Source organism: Mauremys reevesii, linkage group 2 (assembly GCF_016161935.1).
Source record: "Mauremys reevesii isolate NIE-2019 linkage group 2, ASM1616193v1, whole genome shotgun sequence".
Classification (NCBI taxonomy): domain Eukaryota; kingdom Metazoa; phylum Chordata; order Testudines; family Geoemydidae; genus Mauremys; species Mauremys reevesii.
In genome coordinates, this window is record NC_052624.1 from 259,039,055 (window position 1) to 259,066,968 (window position 27,914).

A 27,914-nucleotide genomic window follows, 5' to 3' on the forward strand; every position below is an offset into this window, starting at 1 on the left:
TTGGCTTATAAAAGGGTCTACACCAAAATTTGATGATTTTAAACTCTATGGAATCACTGAACTGAATATCTAATACATTGTTGTTTTGTTTACCTGGAGCTTCCCGCAGCTCCCATTGGCTGGGAATGGCAAACCATGGCCACTGGGAGCTGAGGGGCTCCGTGCCCGTGAATGCTCCAGGTAAACAAAATGTCCAGGCCCACTAGCGGCTTACCCTAACAGGCCAGGAGCCAAAATTTTTCAACCCCTGAAATATAGGGTTGGCTTATGAAAGGGTCATACAATTTTTGCTATTTGTACCTATCCATCTTGGAGGGTTGGCTTATAAACGAACAGGCTAATGAACGAGTATATATGGTATGTGTTTTTTTCCACTTGCTGCTCCTTGCACTTTCAGTTTTAGTTCACCTGTGAATCTGCTTTCAGTTGAAATTATACATGACAAAGAACCATTGTCCTATGTAGTTAAGGGGCATGGTTATGTTGAATGATACATTATTAATTATTAACCTTTTATTTGTATTGAAATAAACTAAAAATGAAAAGCCCTTGTTTCAGAACAGAACTTTTAATATAAGTACACTTCTTCAAACTACAAGAGCAAAGGCAACTATGCTCAGCTTATCAATACTTTCCTGTGGAAATGTGAATACATTACTTAATGCCATAAAGCCTCTTGAGTTTAAAAGGGAAGGAATGCAGGGAAACTGTATGTGTCATAACTTGGTAACTGAATATGTCTGTTTTTCTATGTCTTCCACCCCAATAGTTTAATCTCAAATTTAGAATTCTGGAATCACTACGGTGCACAAACTCAGTCCTCACTGCAGTTCTAAAGAAGGAAACATCTGTTTGATAGTCACTGAAGACTGATATTAAATTCATTGGCATACAGTAACTATGGATATTTAGTCTAATTTATATGCCACCATGCAACCTCCTTTAGTATTAAATCAAGAAGTGGAGGGATATCTCAGTGGTTTGAGCATTAGCCTGCTAAAGCCAGGGTTGTGAGCTCAGTCCTTGAGGGGGCCACTTCAGGATATGGGGCAAAAATCTGTTTGGGGATTGGCTCTGCTTTGAGCAGGAGGTTGGACTAGATAACCTCCTGAGGTCCTTTCCAACCCTGAGATTCTATGATAAGACAGCACCACTAGCAGAATATACTTGTATGAATCAATGTGAGGAAGTTATGTATTACATTTCTAACAAAAAAACACACAATACCATTAGTCTGATCTGCTATATCAAACATAGCAAAGAGAGAGAAAATTACATACTAAAAGAAACAAATTGTAAGCAAGTTATGTGTTCTGAAATCCGCATTCTGCACCCTGAGTAGACCAGTTCAGAAACAATAGGTGCCAGCTCCTCCCTTCTCAACCTGGCAGGTAGCAGAAGTAGTAATGATTTATGAGTGTCAAACAGGCTGCTCCTTTATACTGTGGTGTCTATGCTTCAGTTGTTTCCCTGCTTCACAGGAAAGGGTTTCAACACAGGGTGTTCTTGCTCAGATTTATTTTTCCTTGCAGCTTGCAGACTCTGAAAAACTAAAACTAAATGCCTGGAACACAAACTTCCCTTTCAACCTACTCTTGTAGGGTCAATTTGAACTAGTTGTATCAAAGCAGCCTCTAATCCTGAGAAGGACACAGCCAAGTGCTTGGATTCATCAAGGGTCTCCTTATCTGGTTGCGAAAAAAATCAACATGGCATGCTAGACTGATTTCCAAGGCTGAAAAAGAGACTGAACACATTTGTCACTTCAAAAAGCACTCAGAATCAGGAATAGGGATCACAGACCCCAGGAGGAAAGAGACAGAAGTTGAGGAGAGATTACAATTCCTAAAGACTGTTTCTTAGGGCTTGTCTACACTAGGAAATTAACCAGAATAGCTATTGAAAAATAGCTATTATGGAATAACTCCCAATGTGGCCAATTTTAAAGTGCTACTGCACTTTAAATTCATACCCTACCTTAATGGAAAATAACTTTCAAATGTAGAAAAGCCACTACTTTGATGCTGCCACCATTTTCCTTTTCCACTGAGGGAAATGCAAGTCCAATCTACAACAAATTCTGGTGGTCACTTTAAAGTTGCCTGTTTTTGGAACTCGGCTTGTCTACACTTGAACTTTATTTCAGATTTAGGTATGGTGTGAATTTAAAGGGCAATAGCTATTTTGAAGTAAGAGTGTCCACAAGGAAAGCTATTCTGGTTAATTTCCTCAGCTATACAAGCTTTCGGATTCAGCTGTGCTCAGTCTCTACATCAATAGTCAGAGCAGGATTTTTTTTTTAACCTCAACACAAAAGCAGCCACAGAAGACACATTAGAGCAAAGGACGAGTGGGAAAAGGATTACCATACTATTTTAGCCACTATTTATTAATAATATAGCCAACTCATTGACTTTACTTGTGGTTCACTACAAAAAAAATGTGCAAGAGATGAAATAACTGAACACAGCCAAATTTATTAGCTGAAGACAAAACACTACAATACAAAAAAAATCTTATCTCAAAGTATGTTCACCTTACACAGAAGATGTGCTTCGAAGATACACCCCTAAATCCAATTATGTTTATATCAGGTCTGTTTACAAGTTAAAAAGCACATATTTTGTCACCTAAAATCCAACCCACTAATTTCTCAACTTGTTTTTGTGTTCTTTTCCTTATCTCTGTTTTGAATACCACATTCCAAACCAGCTGGACATAGAGGTACATCCCAACCTGTGATAGGACACACCATTCATGTATGTTGACTTTGACAGGCTTCCTGTTTTCTAATGTCTAATGTTATTTCAGCCTGCAAAGTGTTGTGGGATGCTTGACATGGGTGAATAGAATTGTAGGAAGAACATGATATATTCACTTAACATAACTGCCCCCCCAATATTATATTAATACCATTCACATAATATCTATTAATGTACCATGTACTAAGCCTAACATGTATGTATTGGCTAATACCACTCAGTCCAGTCTGGAGAGGATGGCAAGATCTCCTTATGCGTGGTGTCACTAAGACCAGAACTGAAGAGAGCCGCAAAACATTTAAGGAAGGAGATAAAGTAAATCTTGATGAATTCCCCATTATCCAAGTTTCTCATACCTGTTAATGTGGCTAAACGTGTGAACTTCCTGAAAAATACTCATTTTTAGAGAAATATTTTCTAAGGTCTCTCTCTTCCAGGGAATACACTGACATAACAGACAGACTCCTCCCAACCCTCCCACAAAAAGCTGTTTAACTGTTCTACGTGGGTGAGGTAATATATCTTGTATAAGACCATTTTCTGTTGGTGCAGGAGACAAATTTTCCAGGTTACACAGATCTCTTCTTCGGGTCTAGGAAAGGTTGTCAGAGGGTCACAGCTAAATACCAGCTGGAACAGATTGTTTAGTATAAGCAGTTAATATACTGTAAGAGACTATTCAAGTTGAAGTGGCCAGTTAACACCTCTGCAGTCAGAGCCTATTCACTCATTTTAACACAACACAGAGCTCTCCTGGAGTGAACTGTAATGTTACAAGAATTTTACTCACAACATAGAAGTACTTCCCATTATCTTCGGGCTTGTCTACACATACCATGCTGTATCTGTGCTGCTGTAGTGCTTAGTGAAGATAGTACCTGTGCTGACAGGAGAGCTTCTCCCATCGATGTAGGCCAGGGGTCTCAAACACGTGGGCCGCATGCGGCCCGTGGGGCTATTTCCTGCTGCCTACCAAGCGGCCTGCTCCCATCCCCCTCGGCCTACCTCCAGGCCACGGGTGAGCAAACTACAGCCGCAGGATTGCCCCCTCAAGCCCTGCACCGCTCCCTGCAGCTGGCATCATGTCCCTGCAGCTGGGGGGCGGGGAAGGGGGAAGAAGCAGAAGGCTCCGTCTGTGTGTTGCCCTGGCTCCTAGGCACCGCCCCCCCACAGCTCCCATTCCCCGGGAATGGGGAACCGCAGCCAATGGGAGCTTTGGGGAAGGTACCTGGAGGCGCGGCAAGCACCGCGCAGAGCCCTGCGTCCCGCTCCCCAGGGGCCGCAGGGACATGGTTCCAGCTACTTCCCGGAGCTGCCAGCCCGAAGCCCTCCTGCACCCTGCCCCCTAACTCCCTGCCCTGAGCCCCCTGCCCACAACTCAACACCCTGCCTTAAGCCCCCATTGTACCCCACACCCTAACCCCATGCCCTGAGCCCCCTTGCGCATCCCCCTCCCATTCTGCACCCCAATTCCCTGCCCTGAGCCCCCTGCCTGCACCTCAACACCCTGCCACACCCCAGCCCCGTGCCCTGAGCCCCCTGCTGCATCCCACACCCCTTCTGCACCCCAAACCCCTGCCCTGAGACCCCTGCCTTCACCCCAACCCCCTGCTGCACCCCAACTCCCTGCCCTGAGTCCCCTGCCTGCACCCCAACCCCCTGCTGCATCTCAACTCCCTGCCCTGAGCCTCCTTCTACATCCCAGCCCCGTGCCCTGAGCCCCCTGCTGCATCCCACAGCCCTTCTGCACTCCAATCCCCTGCCCTGAGCACCCTGCCCTGAGTCCCCTGCCTGCCCCTCAACACCCTGCCACACCCCAGCCCCGTGCCCTGAGCCCCCTGCTGCATCCCACACCCCTTCTGAACCCCAATCCCCTGCCCTGAGACCCCTGCCTTCACCCCAACCCCCTGCTGCACCCCAACTCCCTGCCCTGAGTCCCCTGCCTGCACCCCAACCCCCTGCTGCATCTCAACTCCCTGCCCTGAGCCTCCTTCTACATCCCAGCCCTGTGCCCTGAGCCCCCTGCTGCATCCCACACCCCTTCTGCACCCCAATCCCCTGCCCTGAGCACCCTGCCTGCACCCAACCCCCTGCTGCACCCTAATTCCCAGCCCTGAGCCCCCTGCCTGCACCTCAACCCCCTGCCCTGAGCCTCCTGTTGCATCCCACACCCCTTCTGCTCCCCAATTCCCTGCCTTGAGCCCCCTGCCTGCACCCCAACCCCCTGCTGCACCTCAACTCCCTGCCCTGAGCCCCCACCACACCCCTCATGCACCCTCTGGGGGCAGGGAGGGGGCGGAGTTGCGGTAGCGACTTCAGGGAAGGGGTTGGAATGGGGGCAGGGAAGGGGTGGGGAGAGGCAGGGCCTCATGGAAGGGGTGGAGTGGGGGAAGGGACGGGGGGCAGCGAGGGGTGTGTGTCAGTGATGCGCTCCTTGGGCCAATGAACTAGCCCTCATGTGGCCCTCATGGTTATTTGAGTTTGAGACCCATGGTGTAGGCACTACAACTCCATGAGCAAAGGTTCAGGTCCGCATAACTACATCACTTGGGGATGTGGATTTTCCACACCCCTGATCAACATAGTTATACTGACATACGTCTGTTGTGTAGATGAAGCCTACATAAAAATGTTAACCTTCTTGTGTCCTAGTGACAAGGATTCTCAAAGGAGAAACCTCCCAAGACTTTACACCTGGCACAGGAATTGTTCGAGGATAGCCAGAAATAGCCACCCTCTAGCGTAAGCTATTTATTATCAGCCTTTTTTGCACTCAGTACTCTGATCTACAGGCAGCAGTCAAAGATGCTCTCTCAACACACTGAGAAGACATCTTTAGGATACAGCTTTTTGAAACATTGTCTTCACTAACACAAAGGTGTTTTTTGTGTTTGTTTTTTCAGCAAGTTAATAACACACTATAGTTATCTCTCTGTAAAATCCTAAGTGGATTGCAAAAAACCTTTGTAGTAGTCAACATCATCACTATACCCCCTCTCTCTTGTTGACTTCACTAACTTTATCGCTAAATTAAACTACAGTACATTGGCTCCATATTTTGGTAGTTTTTTTGTTTGTCTGTTTTTTACAGTGGGATAGCTAACACACATTAGTAATCCTTTGATTTAAAAACACACTCTTTTTTATCAGGGCTTAGCTGTGTTAGTCTGTATCCACAAAAACAACAAGGAGTCTGGTGGCACCTTATGGACTAACAGATTTATTTGGGCGTAGCGAAGATGTCTGAGTGCCTTCTTCACAAATGTCAGAAAGGATACAGCCTAGATCAGTGGTTCTCAAACTTTTGTACTGGTGACCCCTTTCACACAGAAAGCCTCTGAGTGCAACCCCTCCCCTCAAATATATAAAAAAGTGGTTTTAATGTATAACACCATTATAAATGCTGGATTCAAAGCGAGGTTTGGGGTGAAGGCTGACAGCTTGTGACCAAAGCTTTAAACTGAGCTATCAAGGTTTCCTCATGTCTTAGATAATTAATTATCTTGGTGTTGTAACTCATGTTACTCGTTACCCCAATCCATGCATATTGTTTGTCTTCTCACTCATCATTTCCAGTTAAATCCCTGGAAGTTAATCAGAGTTTTGCTGTGACTTTCATTGAGTCATGACTCCACCCTTCATGTCTTCAGTTAGACTATATAAACTTTGGGACTGGGAATATTTCTTTAATTTACATTAACTCCTCACTTAAAGTCATCCCGGTTAATGTTGTTTTGTTGTTACATTGCTGATCGATTAGGGAACATGCTTGTTTAAAGTTGTGCAATGCTCCCTTCTAATGTTGTTTGGCAGCTGCCTGCTTTGTCCACTGCTTGCAGGAAGAGCAGCCCATTGGAGCTAGCTGGTGGGGGCTAGGAACCAGGGTGGACCGGCAGCCCCCCCATCAGCTCCCCAATCCCCTAAATTCCATGTGTTGCAGCCACCCAGTAGGCTATCAATCAGCAGTTCAGCTGTCCCTCCCCCCACTGCCATGTGCTGCTCCTGCCCTCTGCCTTGGAGCTGCTCCCAGGGACTCCTGCTTGCTGTGCAGGGGAATAATGGGGGGTAGGGAGGGCTAATGTTAGGGTGTCCCTCTTCCCCCTTCTCCATACAGAGCAGGGAGGGGACACGGACAGAGAGACCTTGGGGCAGCAGCTGCTGTCTCAACTTCCTGATCCACTTAAAAAGACAATTCACTTAAGAGTGAATCAGCTTACTTAAAGAGGCAGTGTGTATCTCTCTCTCTGTCTCTCTCTCCCACACAAGGTGTGTGTCTGTCTCTGTCTGCTATGCTGTCACCCCACCCTCCCCCCGTTCGTGCTGCCTTGATGAGAGGCTACACTAACAACAATATGTTAACGCTTGAGGGCTCAGCTGAGTGCTAGTTCATCGTTTAGCAGCAAGGCATTCTCTGGGAAATATCCCACCCTCTTCGACCCTCTGATTCTACTACCTCAGCCAAGCTTCACATCATCATACCTGTGAACAGTATTAAATTGTTTGTTTAAAACATGTACTGTGTATATATCTATATAATATATAGTTTTTTATTGGGTGATTTTTTTCCCCTGGAACCTAACACCCCCCCACCCCTCTTTTACATTAATTCTTATGGGGAAATTGGATTCGCTTAACATCGTTTCGCTTAAAGTCACATTTTTCAGGAACATAACTACAACGTTAAGCGAGGAGTTACTGTATTTAATTAAAAAAAATAAATTATTCCTGAATGAGTACATCCACATGGGTGTTAAATGTGCTCTAATTTATGTGCATTAACTTCACACCTTTAGTTGATTTGTGTTAATTTTCATGAGTAGCCTCATATTGACAAATCTTCAGATGCTTTTGAAAATCCCACCCATTATGTGAAATTGTTGTTGTAAGAAAGCAATAACTAAGTCAAATAAATAATACAAACTGGGTTCATCTAATGTTAAAAAAAACAAAACAATAACTATTGATTATGGATTTTCAAGACTCCTGGTGAAGTTACAGAATTGCTATAGTAAGAGACCCAAATGTTCTTCATATAAGAGGAAGTGTGCATATATGAACCATCAAAGTCTTGGTTTGATTAGTTAACTTTGAGATTACAAGGTTGTCCTTTTTTGGACATAGCTTTTCCAGGAATCACTTGGTAATTTGTTTATGTATGACAATGACTCATGCTTAAGACTCCACCTACAACAAAATTGAACCAGACTGAAAGCATATAAAATCAATAAGGTTTTGAAGGAATTATTTAATGAGCCGGGGAAAACTTGACAGGCACCATGGAACACACAGGTGAGACAAAAACACCTGTTAAGGAGGTCAATAATACAAAGATATCTCTGCATCATTCAAAATGCAACTGAATTGGAGCAGGGACAGGTAAAGATCATGCATAATTTCTGCTAAATCAGCATGGGAACAGATTAAAGAGTTAAAAATGGTGAGACAGAGAGATAATAGCATAGGCTAGAACAATGTGTATTTTTATCACAGTTCAGTCATTTTATTCTTAAAATCCCTCAGACCTCTTGGATGTATACTACCTGAGCCTGGTGAGTCTTTGCTTTTTAAATTTATCAGTTTGCTCCAGAACCAATTATGAAACCTTAAGCTCTAAGAACACCTCATCTTTATTTCTAGAAAAGAGTAGGTAAATATTTTCTTTTAGGAAATAAGAGAACTCTACTTTAACAAGAGAAACCTAGAACTAACAGCTACTGCCTAATATCAAATTGCTTTTCCCCCAAATCATCTCAGACATTATGAAATGCAATCCTTCTGTGGACTGGGTCATTTGGGGAGGAATTATATAACTCCACTCCGAGGACCCGCCCCCAATCCGCTCCTTCCCCCAAAGCCCCACCTTTGCGTCACCTACGCCTTGCCCTTGTTCTGCCTCTTCCTGCCGCCGCTCCACCCCCTCCCAGTACCTCCCACACACCGCCGAACAGCTGATTGGCAGGGCCCACTGAGCACTTGATTGGAGGGGCCCACCGAACAGCTGATCAGTGCGTGGCTGGTGGGTGCTGAGCACCCACTAGTTTTTTTCCATGGGTGTTCCAGCCCTGGAGCATGCACGGAGTTGGTGCCTATGCTCTTGGGTATAATCCTTCCTTAAGAGCTCCCTGTTATGTAGTAGCTCTGCCCTGCCCCTGATTCAGGTAAGCACCTACACTTTGATCATAATTGATGACGGTGCTGTTGCTGCCTGTCAAATAGTTTAGGAGGAATTATAGCTTATTACTGTAATTCAAAGGTGGTGACTTGATATGCAAGAATCCAATTACCAGCTGACACTTTTATTTATTTATTATTCATCCCTATTTAACACAGAGAAAAATTCTGTGAGTGATATTTATAGCTATTCTTCAGTGCTTTTTCTTCTCCCTGTAACCAACTTTGCACTACCCTTGAAAATGAAGATAAAAGTATATTACCGGTAATTAAATGTAAAAAATAATAAAATAAGTAAAAATATTCCAAGCTAATGTTTTCTACAGGAAGGTAAAAGGAAAGCTGATGAACATTGAAATCTGTGTTTTGTCATGGCAACTCAATCATAAATCTTCTCTGAACTGCATGTGCACAGATAAAAATGGCATGGCTATAGCAGGGAGAAGAGTTGCATTGCTTCCAAGTTAAATGTCAAATCTATTTAAATACAGTAGAACTTCAGAGTTACAAACACCAGAGTCCCTAAATTGGCCAGACAACCACACACCTCAATTGAAACCGGAAGTACACAATCAGGCAGCAGCAGAGGCAAAAAACAAACAAACAAAAAAAAGCAAATATAGTACAATACTATGTTAAATGTAAACTACTAAAAAAAATAAGGGAAAGTAGCATTTTTCTTCCATATAGTAATGTTTCAAAGCTGTATTTAGGCAATGTTCAGTTGTAAACTTCTGAAAGAACAACCATAACATTTTTTTCAGAGTTATGAACATTTCAGAGTTATGAACAACTTCCATTCCCAAGGTTCTACTATGGAATGTTTTCATTTTTACTTATAGATAACAGATTTGGATAGTTAAATTTTATTTATGGTCATGAGGAATTCCATCCATGATTTTCTATATAAAAACCTACACAGAAAAATTGGTATATTTACTTTTATCAGTGGTGTTGGGATAGTGATCTAAATGCAGGCCAAAACCTCCTCAGTCCAAATCTCATCTCTAACAAATCATTACTTTCTCTAACTCAATTCACCACTTGTAAAATACCATAATTGGTAAAACTGAATATTTACATACCACACATGAGTGTTACACAGATTAGCTTTATGTATTTATTTATTTATTTATTTTAAATTGAAGATAAATCGTAAGTGTTAACTGTCTTATCAATTAGTAAAGTAACAGGATAATTAAAGGAAACAGTCAGTTACTTTGTAAATAGCAAAGCAAAAAAAAAAGAGAATTTAATTTCTGCATTTTTTAGTATTCCTTTGAAGTAGTTCATTTGTGTTAGATTTGATGGAGTTAACATTTGGTTTTTAGTTTTGTGTTTTGCTTTTTCATAAAGCCTGGGACTACTCTTTGTTACAGTGTTTCTAATGTTTAACATGGAATGTAAATCTCTAAGCAATGTATTCAGGGATAAATGTAAACATGTTGTTAGTCTATTCATTAAAAAAAAGTACCTAACAAACATTTAAAAAATATTTAGTTGTTAGGGTGATAGTTCTACATCAAATTAATAATGTTAGTATTTGAGATCAATTTTTGAAAGTGCTGGGAGCCCAACTGGAATTGATGGTGCTCAACATTTTGCAGAAGGTGCTTCAAACCATGCAATTCCAGACCCCTTATAAGTGCATTCCTTGTGTGCCAGTCAAGAACCATATAAAATTCAGCCTCTCAATCTAATTGGACAGAGGAAAAATATTACTTCCTAGACAAGAACAAAACTTGAAAATTGTGATGCAAAAACATGAGTCATAGGAGACATGCAACCCTGTTAAAATATCGGTATGTAACACTGGGAGTAGTAAACTTACATACAAATTTAAGACTGCAGAGTATACTTGGTCTTAAAATGTTTTTATGGCTATAAAAACATGGATATATGGTCAGAGAATGGACATGTAAAGGAATGGGAGACTGTAGACAAGGGAAAAGTTTGACTTATTCCATATTGAATTGTTTTAGATAGAAGATATGTTACTATAATGACAATTAATAATATAAATTCACATAAGATTGTAATACTACAAACAGATGAACAGCACAATGGCATGAAAGCATGATGTGTTTAGATATAACAGACACATTACAAAAATGACAACTTACCTTAAGAACATCTCCTTGTGCTAAGTGAAATGTTCTGGCTGAAATATTGATTCCCTTCCCTGCTTGTACCTGAATGCTATAAATGCATTCATGGTTGTTTTCATAGTTGAGTGGGTAATTGGGGGACAGCAAAATTCCTTCATTATTTGTTGCAGAGGCTCCACATTCAGCTGCAGGTAAAACAGAATGTTGAGGTATAGCTTAATAGAGAATATAAATATTTCAGATAACAGTATGGGAATGTTAATGCAATCTAACAAAACATTAAGATTTGTTGTTATCTAGAGTCTGGCTATAAAATAAATTTATGACATTGGATGATTAGAATTTCTTCACCTGCAGATTCCACAAATATGTATAAATGTATAAAATAGTTTAATAAACTATGCTAAATAATATACAATAATTTTTAAATCTGATAATAATTATAAAGACAATAATTAAAAATATTTTAACAAGCCTCTATTTTCTGTTTGTTTGTTTTTTAGTTCATCTTTGTTATTTTTTTTTAAAAATTATTGAAGACAAAAATTAAATGAAAATAATAATACTTTGGAAGTCACATGGAAGATCTGCCTACAAAAACATACCAAAAATATCTCTAATATTAATTTAATAACAATAGGTGGATGGTATAAATTATGGAGTAAAATAAAAAGTTATAAGTTCCAAATTTACCAACCTAATAAAATAGGAGTAATCTAAATAATAAAAGAGTAAAAAGAAAATAATTCCCAGACAAGACCTCCATTCAGAGGGATTAAAATTGAGACTACATATTAGTAATTTAGGAAACGATACATTACAGTGATGTAATTATTCCCCAAACAAACATTATTAAACCAGGCAATTAACAGTTAAGGTTAAAAACAAAAGAAATCAGAAGGGTAGCTGTGTTAGTCTGGATCTGTAAAAAGCGACAAAGACTCCTGTGGCACCTTATAGACTAACAGACATATTGGAGCATAAGCTTTCGTGGGTGAATACCCTATTCGTCAGACGAATGTGAAAGGAAATCCAAATATCCAAAAATCAAATTTATGGAAGTCTGTAGTTAAGGCACCAAATAACCTTAACTCTGATTTGTAGTGATACCTTGTAGAAGTCATATGATTATGATTAAGATGTTTTAGTGTTTGTGGTCCCAGAACAGATTCACCCTTGCCCCCACACTGCTCCTTGTGTCACTTTAGGACACAGTTAAGGTTATGTGGGTGTCCTAACTGTGCAATTCCATATCTTAAATTTGGATTTATTTTAAATTTAAGCTGAACTTTGAATTTCCTAGGTTTATATAGCTTGTTTGTGGGATAGTTACATCCTCCGTGTAATGTATTTGACCCTAAAACACTGGTATGCACTCTCAGCTTTAACTCCATTTTACCATAGTTTTGCTTTGTTTTTATGTTGGGAAATTTCCTTGGTTCATTATTTTACATACCAAACAAGAAACACAAAAGAATTATACCATGCCATACTGGTAATGATTTTAATACATATATGCTATCAATCGTAAAAAGTTTATTTTCATTATTTTTAACTTTTAAAGTGAGATGTACACTTTGCCTGGAGCCGCAGAAATCAGCAAGTACATAGTGGCCAGATAAGCTGTGTAAAAATCACTAGAGCAGCCAAAGCACCCAGAGGGCGTGGCCCAACTTCCCTCCTCTCTTCTGTCCTCCAAATTCCCCTCCACAGACTCCCTTTCCCCCAAATCATCCTCCTTGCATAACCCTACATTCCCTGTGAGTGTGCACACAAACACACCAGTTCCTCCCATGTTCCCCGCTATAGACATATGTAAACACACTAGTGAAATCTCTAGTGTCCCCCACTCCCTCCTGACCTTATTGTTGAGTACAGCTGGTGTAATGGGTATTTTTGAAAAGAAAATTAAGGATTAGTGGTCATCTTTACAATTATTTTTCACAACTGAAAATACTCCTTCAGTAGAGGCTGATGCATAAAGTTGTCTTCTTCTGAGTTACTCATGAAGAACCACTCTCTTTCAAAATGGCTACCATTTCCCATTGTTCTCAATGGGACTGAAGCCAACTAAGATACGCCCTTTCAAAATGACCACTGCCTCCTATTTTTCCCTTAGGGAAGGTAATAGACCCCTATGTTTCTAGAAAGTGGAGAGAAGCAGGTGAATGTAGGCTGTGGCCATTTTGCTAAGGACAGCCTGTGTCCTTAGCTGTATTTAGAACAAGGGGAGATAGGTGTCATTTTGAAAGGGGGCAATTCTTCATTCAGTTTTCTCTAGAACATTATTCTTCAACCTCTATTGAAGAAGAAACTTTCATTTATGATGAATAACAACAAAAAAGCTATCATTAATCCTTTTAAAAAAACCTTCAAAGTAGATTAAGACAAGGTTTCAGTGAATTTAAACCATAAGAGTAGTTTGAAGAGTCTACTATTATGTTATTAAGATCATTAGGGACAAACAAAGTCTAACATGTGGTGCTAAATTTCTTTCAGGACCTACATTTTTACTTATTTAGCTAATTAACAGATTAACCTGCAAATTCTCAGAAAATGCATTAATTAACCAGAGTAGCTGTAATTTTGAAGAGATGCTGTATTTTTCATACATAACACGGAACTATGACCCACAACTTAACTGCAAAATCCTAATAAAGATAATATGATTTATTATAATGACCGCCTGCAACTTTAAGCTGAGGGACGGGGTGTTTGGATTGCTGGCCAATTGAAGGGAACAGCGCTTTATGGCTGGGTGGAGGGAGGGGACATGAAAACTTCTGCAAAAAGGGGCAGCGTGGTTGCTGACATCCTCTGGGAATGCAGGGTTTAAAAGGGGAAGCTCAGTGCCTAAAGCCTTCGTTTTGGGCTCTGTTAATTCATTGCATGATGGGCAGTAGGTGCCTTACACCCTGAGCCCTCAGAAGGGAAAGGGTGGGGGCGCCTAAATTGATTGGGTCACACCTTGAGTCTTCGGCAGGGTATAGGCGGGTGCTCTAGATTTTGCAGGTAACAGGGTCTCTGGCCTTCACCCCATGAGTTCGGGGCTGCTATGGCTTGGGACTTTCTAAGGAAGACATTTATTTTAAGATAAAAGCACTACAGAGAAAACATACTAAAAACAATAAAAACCCTACACACATCCTAATAGCTTACCAGGGATCATCTCTCACAGATTCATGAGGGGATCTGGCCAATGTCAGTTCTTCCCAACTTTCCCTAAGGATTACCCATCCCCCATCTCCTCCTCCACCCAATAGAAAGTTCTGTCCACTCCTGGTTTTTAAAAAAACCCACACACATAAACACACACACACAAAAAAAACCCTGCTCTAAGTCAGTTTAAACTCAGGCTATGTATCCAAAAGTCCTTTCTTTGTTTCTTGTGCTCTGGAGAATCCAGTATGAACCAGTATATGGCAAGCCTCTCAAGGTTGTGGTACCTCTTTGAAGATGTTACAGCCTTAGTGAATTTACCTAGTCAGTCATCACCATTCTTAGTTCCTGGAAGGCTGTGGTCCACCATAAAATTTCTGGCCCACAGGGATACCTAAACTTAATACAGTAAGATCTCCCAGAGATATTGCAGGAAATTGCCATAACTGTCACAAGATTATCATAAGATGTGCAGATAAGATTTGAAGATTAGCATACCAAAACTGCCTTGGACAGGCCAGGATTATCATTATTTTGCCTCCTTCCAGGTTGAGCTTCTTGAGGACTGCTAATATTAATGGAATTGGAGAAACACGTAGAGAAGATGCAGAACCCTAGAATCAAGAATGCATCTGAAGTGGACCCTGAGTCTGACCCCTTCTGGAGCAGAAGTGATGACACTTCCCATTCTCCCTCGTGGCAAGAGGGTCCATGGTGGGAAAACCTCACTTGCTGAATATCAATCCAATTATGTCATCTGTTATGGACCACTCATAGTTATCCACAAACTTTCCACAGAAGCAATCTGGCAGAACATTTGGAATTCCTGGAAGATGAATCATATGCAAAAGTTCCGGAGACATGCCACTTCCTGACACTGGGGAGTGGATATTGCTTTGCTCTGCTTGTTCAAGTAAAATATATCAGTAGTATTGTCTGTCATGACCTATATGGGAAGCCCCTTTGTGACTGTGAAAAACTGTGAAAGCATTGTAAATGGCTCAGCTCCAGGATGTTTATGTGAAAGGCTGATTCTCATGGGATCCACAAGTCTTGCATTAGCAAGTTGTCCAAATGTGCTCCCTAGCCAAGCATAGATGGATTCATCACCAGAGCTTTCAGTGGAAAAGGAAGGAAGAATGGAATCCCTTTGCAGGCTTTTGTTGGGTCTGTCCATCACTTTAATGTCAACAGGACTCGAGGTGGAGCATGAACCAACAGGTTCAGATGATGATTGCTTGATGGATGTAGACTTCAACCACTCTTGCATACAGTGAAGGTAAAGTCTGGCATGCTGAGTCAGGATGCCATATAGCACAGTAGTCTGAGATATGTTCTCGCAGTTGTTCTTGGCTGAGCCAGAAGATTGGTGCACAGGACAAGCATGGCAAGATTTTTGGGAGGAAGGAGGCTGGGAGAGAGAAGAGGGAAGATACGTCATTACTATCATGGAGTCCAGAATGACACTAATGAACTCATTTATTTTTTTTGTGCTGAGGTCAGTACTGACATGTCTTTTCTTATTTTCAGAGCTAGTCAGGAAAATAGAACTTGACTATGACGGATGAAGTCTGTTACTTGTTGATGAGATTCTCCACAAATCAGCCAGCTGTATAGTGTGAGAAAACTTGGATTCCCATTTTCCTCAGGTAAGACACCACTACCAGAAGGCACTTCATGATCTCTGAGGGGTATCAACAGGCCACATGGTAGGACACTGTGCAAGCAATGACAACCACCCAATAGGAACCAAGGATTCCTTCTATGGGCTGCGTAGACCACAGTGTGAAAATAGGCATCCTGGAGACTTTGAACAGTGTACCAATCATTCAGGTCTTCGGATAGGATAATAGAAGCAAGTGACACCATCCGAAACTTGAGCTTTCTAATGAAGGTGTTTAGCAGTCTTAGGTCAAGACTATCTTCCTCCACTTTTTAGGAATGAGGAAGTAAAGGGAATAAGCCCCTTGATGAGATTGTTTCTACTGCTCCAAAAATGAAGAGATTGCATCGCTAGATGTTGGACACTCTCATGAGAGGGGTCCCTGGATAGGAACGGAGAAGGTGGTTGATGGTGGGAAAGAGACTGGAACTGGATGCTATATTCCACCTCTACAATGTCCAGAACCTGCTGGTTTGTGATGATGGTGTTTCAAAGCCACAGAAATGATATAAATGGTTCCCAAAAAGAGGATATGGAAAGCTCTGAAGCTCTCAAGTGAGCAGTCAAATCCACTGCCTGTCCCTTGAAGGAGACAAGTGAATTGACACACCAGTGAAAGTACTGGACTTCCTCCTGGGAAATTGATGTTGCTTCTTTTGTAGATCCATCTCATTGTTTTTTGTTTGTTTGCTTGTTTTTGGTTGTTTGTTTAACTGATTTTCATAAAGAAACAACGAAAAGTATAAAAATGCAAATAACTTACAGCTTGTATATGTTTCCAAATACCTCATTCCTCACAGGATCTCCAACAGAATTACATAATCACACAATTTTACAACTTGTCAAAGCTGTAAGACAGACAATACATAACCAAACAATACTACATAGACACAATATGTTAGGGAAGAGGTAACAGTAATAAAATGAACTACGTACATGAATAGTGAGAGGAGGGAAGTAGAGGACAGGGGAGGGAAAATGAAGTGAGGTTGGGAGTAACGAAGGTTTGTCATTCTTTGGGCCATCTCAATATTTTTTTATCCAAATGTATCTAGAAATGGGGTCCAACTTTCTTCAAATTCACATAATTGCTGTTTATAGTGATAAGCTATTATTTCTTTTGCTACTAACTCAGAAAGGTCCAAATGCCACTGTTCTATCCTAAATGTAAGCCTACTTTTCTATTTTAGTAAATCAGGTGCTTGGTGAGCATCTGAGTCCTCAAGAACCAAAGATTTTGTGGTGGTTTTAAACCCAGTTTAGCAGGTAAGTAACCTATGACATAATTTTCATCTGAGATTTGACTGCTGAAGCTGAGCACCATTTTAACTCGTGTCCATTTTTTTTTCCACAGCTGCCTGACTGTTGGCCAGTCCCATAGCATATGCATCTAGGTTCCTTTTTAACTTGTTACAGCACCAACAAATAGAGAATAAGGCCTTTTGCTTGCGCAACCTCTGTGATATCTAAAGCATTTTGAATAAAATATTTTGTTGTATGATGCATAGTCTGAGATCCACAGAAGAATTTTTAATATTACATAATATGCTCAGCTATTGTGATTATTTTAAGAGCTATGATAAATCCTCTTACTGTCCTTTCACAAAGACCTCCAGACTTGTAGAAATCCTCTTCATTAACTATATGTACATATAGGACATTGGCCTGCACAGTTTATGAAGCATTTCTAAGGTTCCCAGTAATCCCTGACCCATCTAGATAGGGAAAGTGCTGAAATGGCTCAATCATTCTAAGTACAGTATATGAAACAAATGAACACAGGAGATGGCCCAAAGACCTTAGTTGTACCTAGATAATATAAGAACACTCTTTTTGCATCTAAAGAATGTAATCTAGGATCTGCTTTACTTGTATGAGGTTCAGAAAAAAATACAAGTACATTTATACTCTAATTAACATGGAAATCTGAAACTACCATCAGAATAAACTGAGGATGTGGTCTAAGAATCACTTGTCTTTATACAAAGTAATAGGGGAGTGTTTGCCATCAATGTGTGTAGCTCACTAATTTTTCTAGTGGAAGTTATAATTATTATAAATGCTGTCTTTATAGAAAGATGAAAGACAAAACAATTCCATAATGGTTCAAATGGAGATTCATGTGTTGAGTTCATACTAAATTCAAATTCCATGCAGTGACGGGGTCATGAATGATGCCCTATGAGCATGCTTGGCCATGTTTTGGCCCTCCTTAATAAGGGATAATGTTAATTTCCTCTGCTCTTCTGGTAAATTTGTAGTAAAGATAGACATCTTCTCCCATAACTGAAACTGATATCTAGTCATAACTGCTTGGTAGCTAGCTATGTGAATGTTTCAGGATGCAGACAAAACCCATTTTCTGCCTAAGGAATCTCTGTTTTCCCTCAGTATCCATGGAGTTAGAAGGTTGAAAACCTGATCTAGACTTTTGTAGGGTTGCCGCTATAACCAAAATGTTTGGCCGAGGGTGTACATAAAAAACAAGAAAATCCCTCCTGTGGGATTTGATATAATTTGTCCATCTTTTTAGAGATTGATTGACAGGAAGATGGTTTGGACCAAAGGGATTTTGCCAGTTGCCACAGCCCTTCTAATATAAGCAAGGAGACTTTAGCCTTGGCAGTAGATGCCAGAACACCAAAAACTGGATTTGAAGGCTCCTCCAAAGCTATAAGGCTACTGATAACAATTTTAAAGTTGATGCCATCCTATCAACCAGTTCATGAAATTGAATTGCATCCTCAGCAGGAGACAATGCTGTCACTATATTGATGTTGCCATCAAGAGATGAGCCACTCTGCATCTCTGTGACATCATGTTGGAAGTCATCCTGTGGGGGTCCCTCCTAGTAATCCTCTTCTGAGAATGCCCCTGTTTGAAGCATGGAGAAGGTAGAATTCTATAACTCTCAGATCTGTATCCTGCTCAGATCCACAGATTGTGTAGGATGTTGCTCCACCATCAGACATTTCGACCTTCTAGTCAGGCAAGAGTAGACAGAAGGCGTAAGCAAACACAGGCCAGGCTTACCAATTTCCCCAATTTAGTATCCACATAACCACAGGATCCAGTTCAACCTCCAATTGCAAATCCGATCCTGGATCTGATATAGAATCCATTGGTGAGATTTACAATGTAGGGACCCCAAACCCAAAAGGAGTCCCAAAAATGAAGGACAAGTCTTCCCTGCTAATACTATAGGGGTCTGAGGTGGTGGTGGCAATGACTTTGGTGACCTCTCTCTCTCTGCACTTCTCACTTTGGTCTTTTGTCCAGCAGGAAATGTGATCTGATCAGATCTGAAGAAGGACAAGGATCCAGATGAATTTGAGCTGTAACCTCTATTACATGTAGTTGGCCTTGCCCTAATGGACCCAAAGGTCTCACCATTGAATCCATACTCTTGGATCCATCTTGAGATCCTGAGTATTTAAATTTTGGATCCATGATTTGTAAGTGATCTGAGGAGCCACTGAATATATGCTTTCATTTGTCCTTTCTCTTCCTTGCACTGAGTTAGATGCTCCCAACATATTTTGCATATCCTGTGATGCTTGTCCAGATACAGGACTGATGAGGAATGTACTGTGGCTAAAGACAGACCCAAGGATCTGGGCATGGGGACTACAGTTGATTTGTAACTAGAGCCTGGCACAGAGCTGAAGCTCTTGTCTCAGATCTAAAGTGTTTTTTGGATCTGGATATAGTCAGAGCCTATTCTGGTCCCCTATTCTGACTATCAGATTCCTTAGAGCTATCAGATCCCAAAGGTTTATTGATAAGGAATAGAAGGCTCTGCAGTATATTTTGTCTTTCCTTCCTGGTACAGTGACAGAGCTGCACCACTGTAAGTATAGACAAGCCCTAATATAACTAAGTATCTAACTATTCATTTACAGTATTCACATATAAAAGAAGGGCACGCAGTGTACAGAGAAGCAGTCACTGCAAATTCCAACTCACAGCCACAGCTGGAAAGAAAGAACTCAGTAGTGGTTGCAGCAACAAAGAATCCTGTGGCACCTTATAGACTAACAGACGTTCTGCAGCATGAGCTTTCGTGGGTGAATACCCACTTCTTCAGATGCAAGTCTTGCATCTGAAGAAGTGGGTATTCACCCACGAAAGTTCATGGTGCAGAACGTCTGTTAGTCTATAAGGTGCCACAGGATTCTTTGTTGCTTTTACAGATCCAGACTAACACGGCTACCCCTCTGATACTCAGTAGTGGTTGGGGATGGACCTGCTGGTCATAGAATCATAGAATATCAGGGTTGGAAGGGACCTCAGGAGGTCATCTAATCCAACCCCCTGCTCAAAACAGGACCAATTCCCAACTAAATCATCCCAGCCAGGGCTTTGGCAAGCCTGACCTTAAAAACCTCTAAGAAAGGAGATTCCACCACCTCCCTAGGTAACCCATTCCAGTGCTTCACCACTCTCCTAGTGAAATAGTTTTTCATAATATCCAACCTAAACCTCCCCCACTGCAACTTGAGACCATTGCTCCTTGTTCTGTCCTCTGCCACCACTGAGAACAGTCTAGATCCATCCTCTTTGGAACCCCCTTTCAGGTAGTTGAAAGCAGCTATCAAATCCCACCTCATTCTTCTCTTCTGCAGACTAAACAATCCCAGTTCCCTCAGCCTCCCTCATAAGTCAGCCCCCTAATCATTTTTGGTGCCCTCCACTTGACTCTTTCCAATTTTTCTACATCCTTCTTGTAGTGTGGGGCCCAAAACTGGACACAGTACTCCAGATGAGGCCTCACCAATGTCGAATAGAGGGGAATGATCACGTCCCTCAATCTGCTGGCAATGTCACTACTTATACAGGTCAAAATGCCGTTACCTTTCTTGGCAACAAGGGCACACTGCTGACTCATATCCAGTTTCTCGTCCACTGTAACCCCTAGGTCCTTTTCTGCAGAACTGCTGCCTAGCCATTCAGTCCCTAGTCTGTAGCAGTGCATGGGATTGATTCTTCCTTCCTAAGTGCAGGACTCTGCACTTGTCCTTGTTGAACCTCATCAGATTTCTTTTGGCCCAATCTTCTAATTTGTCCAGGTCCCTCTGTTTCCTATACCTACCCTCCAGCATATCTACCACTCCTCTCAGTTTAGTGTCATCTGCAATTTTGCTGAGAGTGCAGTCCACGCCATCCTCCAGATCATTAATAAAGCAATTGAACAAAGCCTGCCCCAGGACCTACCCTTGGGGCACTCTGCTTGATACCGGCTGCCAACTAGACATGGAGACATTGATCACTACCCGTTGAGCCCGACGATTTAGCCAGCTTTCTATCCACCTTATAGTCCATTCATCCAGCCCATACTTTAACTTGCCAGCAAGAATACTCTGGGAGACCATATCAAAAGGTTTGCTAAAGTCAAGGAATAATGGATCCACTGCTTTCCCCTCATTCACAGAGCCATTTATCTCGTCATAGAAGGCAATTAGGTTAGTCAGGCATGACTTGCATTTGGTGAATCCATGCTGACTGTTCCTGATCACTTTCCTCTCCTCTAAGGGCTTCAGAATTGATTCCTTGAGGACCTGCTCCATGATTTCTCCAAGGACTGAGGTGAGGCTGACTGACCTGTAGTTCCCCGGATACGCCTTCTTCCCTTTTTTAAAGATGAGCACTACATTAGCCTTTTTCCAGTCATCCGGGACCTCCCTGATTCCCATCAGTTTTCAAAGATAATGGCCAATGGTTCTGCAATCACATCAGCCAACTACTTTAGTACCCTCGGATGCAGCGCATCTGGCCCCATGGATTTGTGCTCATCCAGCTTTTCTAAATAGTCCTGAACCACTTCTTTCTCCACAGAGGGCTGGTCACCTTCTTCCCCGCTGTGCTGCCCAGTGCAGCAGTCTGGGAGCTGACCTTGTTCGTGAAGACAGAAGCAAAAAAAGCGCTGAGTACATTAGCTTTTTCTACATCCTCTGTCACTAGGTTGCCTCCCTCATTCAGTAAGGGGCCCACACTTTCCTTGACTTTCTTCTTGTTGCTAACATACCTGAAGAAACCCTTCTTGTTACTCTTAACAAGTGCCTTTTTATGCCCTGGATTGGAGGCATGAGGACACACAAAGTGTGGGCACTACCCCAATGGACACTGTTGGCCACAAGAAAGTTATTCTTCACTCTGACTCTGAAACACTGTGGAGGGGTTCTGATTAAAATGCTTCTCTGAAATAGTTTCAGCTTAAAATACACTAAAACACTCCTGATACCATTAACATCCAATCATACAGATGGAACAAGACAAATTAATAACCTATTAAACCATAAAACAAAACTGGGATGGATATCCATGTACACAGATTCTGAGAGAATAACTATATTATGATACCGAGTGTAATAGAATTCACAAGATTGAAACCAGTATAGATGTAAATTAAGTGTTTGGGAAAGCGACTCGAAGGAGATAGAGAGGGTTAAGAAGGGAAGGGGAAAAAAGAGGGAGACAGAAACTGAAGGGGAAACAAATAAAGAGAGGAAGAAAAATAAAGACAAATAGAATGGGGAGAAAATACAATTATCATTGTAGGGATAAAAGAGGAGCAACAGAGGGACAGTGAGGGGAGACTGTGTTAGAAAGAGGAGTCAAGATTTAAAAATGTGCCCAAACATTTTTGGATGGCTTTGATGTCTCATTCTATGAAGTTACCTTGCTTAGATTTTATATTCTATGGGCAAAATTCTGGCTCCACTACAGTCAATGGCAAACATTCCTTTAAAATATAGTGGCCAGGAATCCACCGTATTTTATTATTCTAGAAACGATAGCTTGAAGAAAAATAGGTTCATAAGTCAGGAAGTGAAAAATGAGATTAATAGTAAAAAAACATCTTGTGATCTTTACTCCACAAAGTAAACCCTAGTTCTATATATAATGGGGAGATACAGGTAAGCAAAATAAATTGTTCTTCACGATCCTGCCAAAAATTAAAAGGTCAGCTAAAGATTTGTTTTTAATTCTCATTAATTAACATTGAAAGGGAAATATTGGTTTCATTGGTTACTTGATCTTGTAACAAATAATAGTTAGGTTTCTTTACTCATGTATATATGCAAAATTTTATGTAGTTCTTCATAGAACAGATGAGTTTAAACAATAGTTTGTTTTTTATTTGAATGTTGTAATCCCCTTAAACACCACTGTTACCGCAACTGAGAAATGAAATATATTTTGTTTGGGTTCAATCATTTGCAAACAAATCTGAAATAAATAGGATTTTGTCACATTAAGAATATTAACAGGATTGTGTGTGATTTCTCATTATTCAGATAACAAAAAGCTTACTACAGATAATTATGGAATGGGAAAGTATGATGTTCAATTATGAACTGAAATTTGACCCTCTTTTTTCTTCAAAGAGGAACCCCCCAGGGTCTCAGTCATGGAGAAGATAAGATCTGTAAATGGCAATTTCATATTCTGTGATCATATCCCCTGGTCAGAAGAGGAAACAGCACAGCAAAAGCTTGATTGGGAAGCAAATTATGCATTCCTAAAAGGATTTTGTCTTTGAGCAACAAAAGTAATAGATTTCAAGTCAACAGCTACCTGAATAAGAGAATCTAAATTTAGTGGACAACAAATTGATTCCCCAAAGCTTTTAATCTTGTTCTTCTCCCTCTCAAACCTGCCCCCCCCCTTCACATGCACTGATGAGAGACACAGGAAAATAAGACAACAAATACTGAAGGAACTGAATTATGACTGAAGTATACTTTAATAGGTATAATCTGAATTATGAGCCCAGCAGCAATTCTTTAGAGCTCTTTGCAGAATGGATTTAACAAGCAGCTTTGGGTTAGTGGGTGGGTGGGTGGGGAGGAGGAGGGAAAGGGTGTCTTATTCTGTTGAAGAAATTTAAACAGGAGAGTTGCTCCAATTTGTTGCAGGTCTACATTTGATGTTGGACGCTCACCTTACCTTAACAAGGAAGATATAACCAAGATGACATTTCCTGCTTTTATTTTGTGCTGATCAAAATGACTGGATTTCCTTTTATAAGGAGGAGAAAATAAATTACCCTACTGAATCAATCCATATGATTTCTTGGATCTCAAATGACAAAAACAGGAAAGACAAAAAAAGGGAATCTAACTAACATATTAAAAGCACACTGCACTTGGCCACAGTCATTGCTGTATCTATGAATTATGGCACCATAATTTCTGTAAAAGCTCAGCCACTCTGTGTGTGAGAACATCAAATCCTTCAATAAGTTTTGTAAGACAAGGGATTTGCACTAGCATCAATGAACTAAATTTCTCTTTCCATAAGTTTTGAACAAAAGTTGCAAGGCAGCAGTGCTACAGCACCGTGTATATACTCTGTGAAGTGCTTTGGGATGAAAGATATCAGAGTCAGATGGGGGTGGTATTGTGGTCAAGATCAGCAAATAATTCCACAGCAGTCAAATGTTTTTGCTAAAATGATCATCAAGAAAATAGTTAGCAATATTCATTTAAAGTATTATTATACTTGAGAACTAATAATCCCTAGCTGACATAAATAGGCTGGGGCCCAACACAAGTTCAAGCAAAATACTAACCTGCAGATGCTTGTACCAAAGCTGAAAGTAGATCTACATGGCACACTCCTCTCGGTGGCACATAGAATGCATATACTACATGCTCCTCAGTATGGATATAAATAGCAATGTAGATGGTAAGACACTGCCTAGGCAGTAAAGAAACCACTGAACTTCTGAAAAGCACCAGTAGCTCCTTGCTATAGGAGTCTCTCTCTACAGCAAGGAAAGGCTCTCGTAGCTCTCTAAAGCAGGGAAAAGCTCTAGCAATGGGGAGACAGCAGGGAAAGGATCCAGCAGCCAGGATCTGCTGATCCTTTGCTTTCTGGCTCCCCGTTAGCATAGCCTTTCACTGACACACGTTGCTACACACTTCAGAGTAGACTCAGCCTGCTGTTCACCATGCCACATAGTTACACATACCCTGCATGCCCCTGCAAGAAGTATGCCACGCAGATGTAGCCTGAGAGGAAAGCATTCTGAAAGATAAAATTCAGTGTTGAGAAATGCAAGGTAATGTGCATTGGAAGGAATAATATTAAGGAATCACAATACACATAGATTGGTTTTAAATTAACTGTATTCACCCAAGAAAAGACCCTAGATATCAATTTAGGGAGCTCTCTATGCTCAATCCAGAGCAGTAGACTAAAAAAGTGCACAAAATATTAAGATTAATAAGAAATGGTATGGAAGATAACACTGATTATGTTTTAACACCGCTATGTAAGCTGATAGGATGCCTTCACCTATAATATATTCAGTTCTGGTCTCCCTGTCTCATAACAGAAATAGTGGACAAAGAAGGGATTCAGAGATGGACAACAAAAAAATTCAGAGGCATAGAAAAACTTCCAAATAAGAAGAGATTCATATCAGGAGTATTTAGTTCAAAGAAGAATAGTAGAGTCATACATAAATGAATAGCAAGTAGAAGTTAAATTGATAATTCCCATCTACCATTTCTCATAATACAAGAACAAGGGGATATTCACTAATTTAAATCACATTTAGAACAAACAAAAGGAAACAAATTCAGACATGACACACGTCCAGCCACCATTGCCCCCACCCTCTGAGTCCTGCATACACATGGACAAGTAGTGACACTCCATTTGGAGGTGTTTGCTGATGCACTGGAGGAAGTACAGGAGTGCTTAATGGATCTCCAACAACACAGTAAGTATACAGGAGACCTATCTGTTACTAAAGTTCCCATAAGCTGTATTAACTTAACTGCAATGGTTACACAGCTGCTCTGCACTTAACCACTGATTTGAAGGCAGAAGTTTCTTTTTCCTCAGCACCTCACAACCCCTTCAGATCCTTTATACAAACCCTATTCACTGGAGCTTTGCACAGAGGTTACATAGGAAATGAGTTGATATACTGGATCAGGGTCCATCTAGGACAATATCCTAACTCCAGCGGCAGCCAATACTGGATGTATCTGAGAAGTTGCACACCTGTTACAGACTCTGATCTTTAAAAGCTGGGAACTCAGGGAGATATTGTCCTGAGGGATAGATGTAAGCCAGGGGTCGGCAACCTATGGCACGCGTGCCAAAGGCAGCACACGAGCCGATTTTTACTGGCATGCTTCTGCCAACTGGGGTTCCGGCCACCGACCTCACTCAGCCCACTACCTGCCTGGATGAACGGAATCCTAGGCCGGCAGCAGGATGAGCGGGGCCAACGGCCAGGACCCCGGCTGGCAGGAGCCGGAGGCTGGAACTCCAGACTATCAGCGGGCTCAGCTGCTCAGCCCGCCGCCGGTCTGGGGTTTCGTCCACTGGCCCCACTCAGCCAGCTGCTGGTGTAGGGTTCTGGCTGCTTGCCCCTTGCCAGCTGGGATCCTGGCCCCGCTCAGCCTGCTGCCGGCCGGAATGGACAGAACCCCCAGCTGCACCATATGCAGAAAGGGAGAGTATGTGACCCTGAAACACCAACATCTATTCATCACTGATTAGCTTACTCTCTGATCCTGAGGGCCTAACTTTCCATTGTTATCATTAGTAGAAGCAGCAGCAAGTAGTATTAGCACTGTCTAGTGTAATTGTAGATAACTTCATTATCCATTTAAATGTTTAACCCTTTATGTCCACACTTTCACCACACATTCAAGAAAAGGAAATGTTTATGGTACAGCATGTTATACATTCATTAGAGGTTACAGTGCAAACATTTAGCCATGGGCACACAGCAACACTGACACTCAGGGATTACATCGCAATAGGCTTCCGAAACTCTTAAAACATCAAAATTGCTTGTGACTAGTTTAACAAATATTCACATTTGCATTAGCTAATTTATATTAGAAATCATTTACACAAATTGAGATAGGAATTGTAACCAGTATCCATTCAGAGAATTCAGAGGAAAACAAAATATTTGGATTAATGCTGTCTGGTATACACTAATGGCATAGTTTAAACACCCTCTTAACCCACCAAAGAAATAAGTACATGTTTACAGCTTGAATTTATGTATAATTATTTAGGACTATATTTTGTCATTCTTTCTCATGCTAAGTAGTGACTTACTTTGTGAGCAGACCCATTCATATTGATGTTACCACTCAAAAAGCAATGTACCTTTTAATCTGAAGAAATGTTGGAGAAATCTGACCCTTAACAAATTAGTCGTGGGCATTTTCTATGATGTTCAGATAGGGCCTACATCATGACACTGATTAAAGTGCCATTTTCTACCTCTTCATTCCTTTTTCTGACTTCGCTCACTCATTTCCTCTTTCCCTGAAAGTAAATGTTTTAAATAGGTGCAAAGGGACGGAGGGGAGGTTAAGGCATTACAATAAAGGAAAACACTTGGTTTACAAAGCCTTGCTTCCAATGAAAAGGGATTATTCTATTTCCAAGTAAGAGTGGCAACCCACATAAATTAGTCACAAACAGAAGTGCCTAACAGGAGGCGTTTCAGAGGGAGTTGAGAAAGGGAATGCGAGAGGCTTTCCTTCAAGGTTCACCTCTACTTGCGATTCCAGAATGACCACGATGAAATGGCTGTGCCATGTTTTCTTTTTTGCCTGAAGTCATAAGAGACTTCCTGTGTATGAAGTGGAAGTTGGTGACTGTGCTGGAGGAAAAGATTCTTGAATTGGACAATTGAATAGGAGCGGCAAATAGCGATGCTACAGATAATCAGAGAAGCTGAGAAGTTACTAGACTGCCAGTTTTGGGAAATATCAGTACCCCATGTTAAAAGAAGAAAGCAGCTAGTCACCAATGAGTCAGAAGGAGGAAGGGGAGGCCTCCTGATTCATACTGAGAAAGTAGCGCAATTGGCTAGTTATCTTAGGTGCCTGTACACGAATGCAAGAAGCCTGGGAAAGAAGCAGGAAGAATTGGAAGTCCTGGCACAGTCAAAGAACTATGATGTGATTGGAATAACAAAGACTTGGTGGGGTAACTCACATGACTGGAGCACTGTCATGGAGGGGTATAAACTGTTCAGGAAGGACATGCAGGGAAGAAAAG

General features: G+C 41.2%; 1 protein-coding gene across 2 annotated transcripts in view; it reads right to left on the reverse strand.

The window, feature by feature from the left end:
- The window catches only part of CSMD3 (CUB and Sushi multiple domains 3), a 1,158,685-nt gene that overhangs the window by 382,382 nt on the left and 748,389 nt on the right, over positions 1–27,914 (reverse strand). For both annotated transcript variants that reach the window (XM_039525141.1, XM_039525140.1), the window contains one exon: positions 11,057–11,226. In XM_039525141.1, the coding sequence (XP_039381075.1) occupies positions 11,057–11,226 (170 nt within the window). The remainder of the gene's footprint in view (positions 1–11,056; positions 11,227–27,914) is intronic.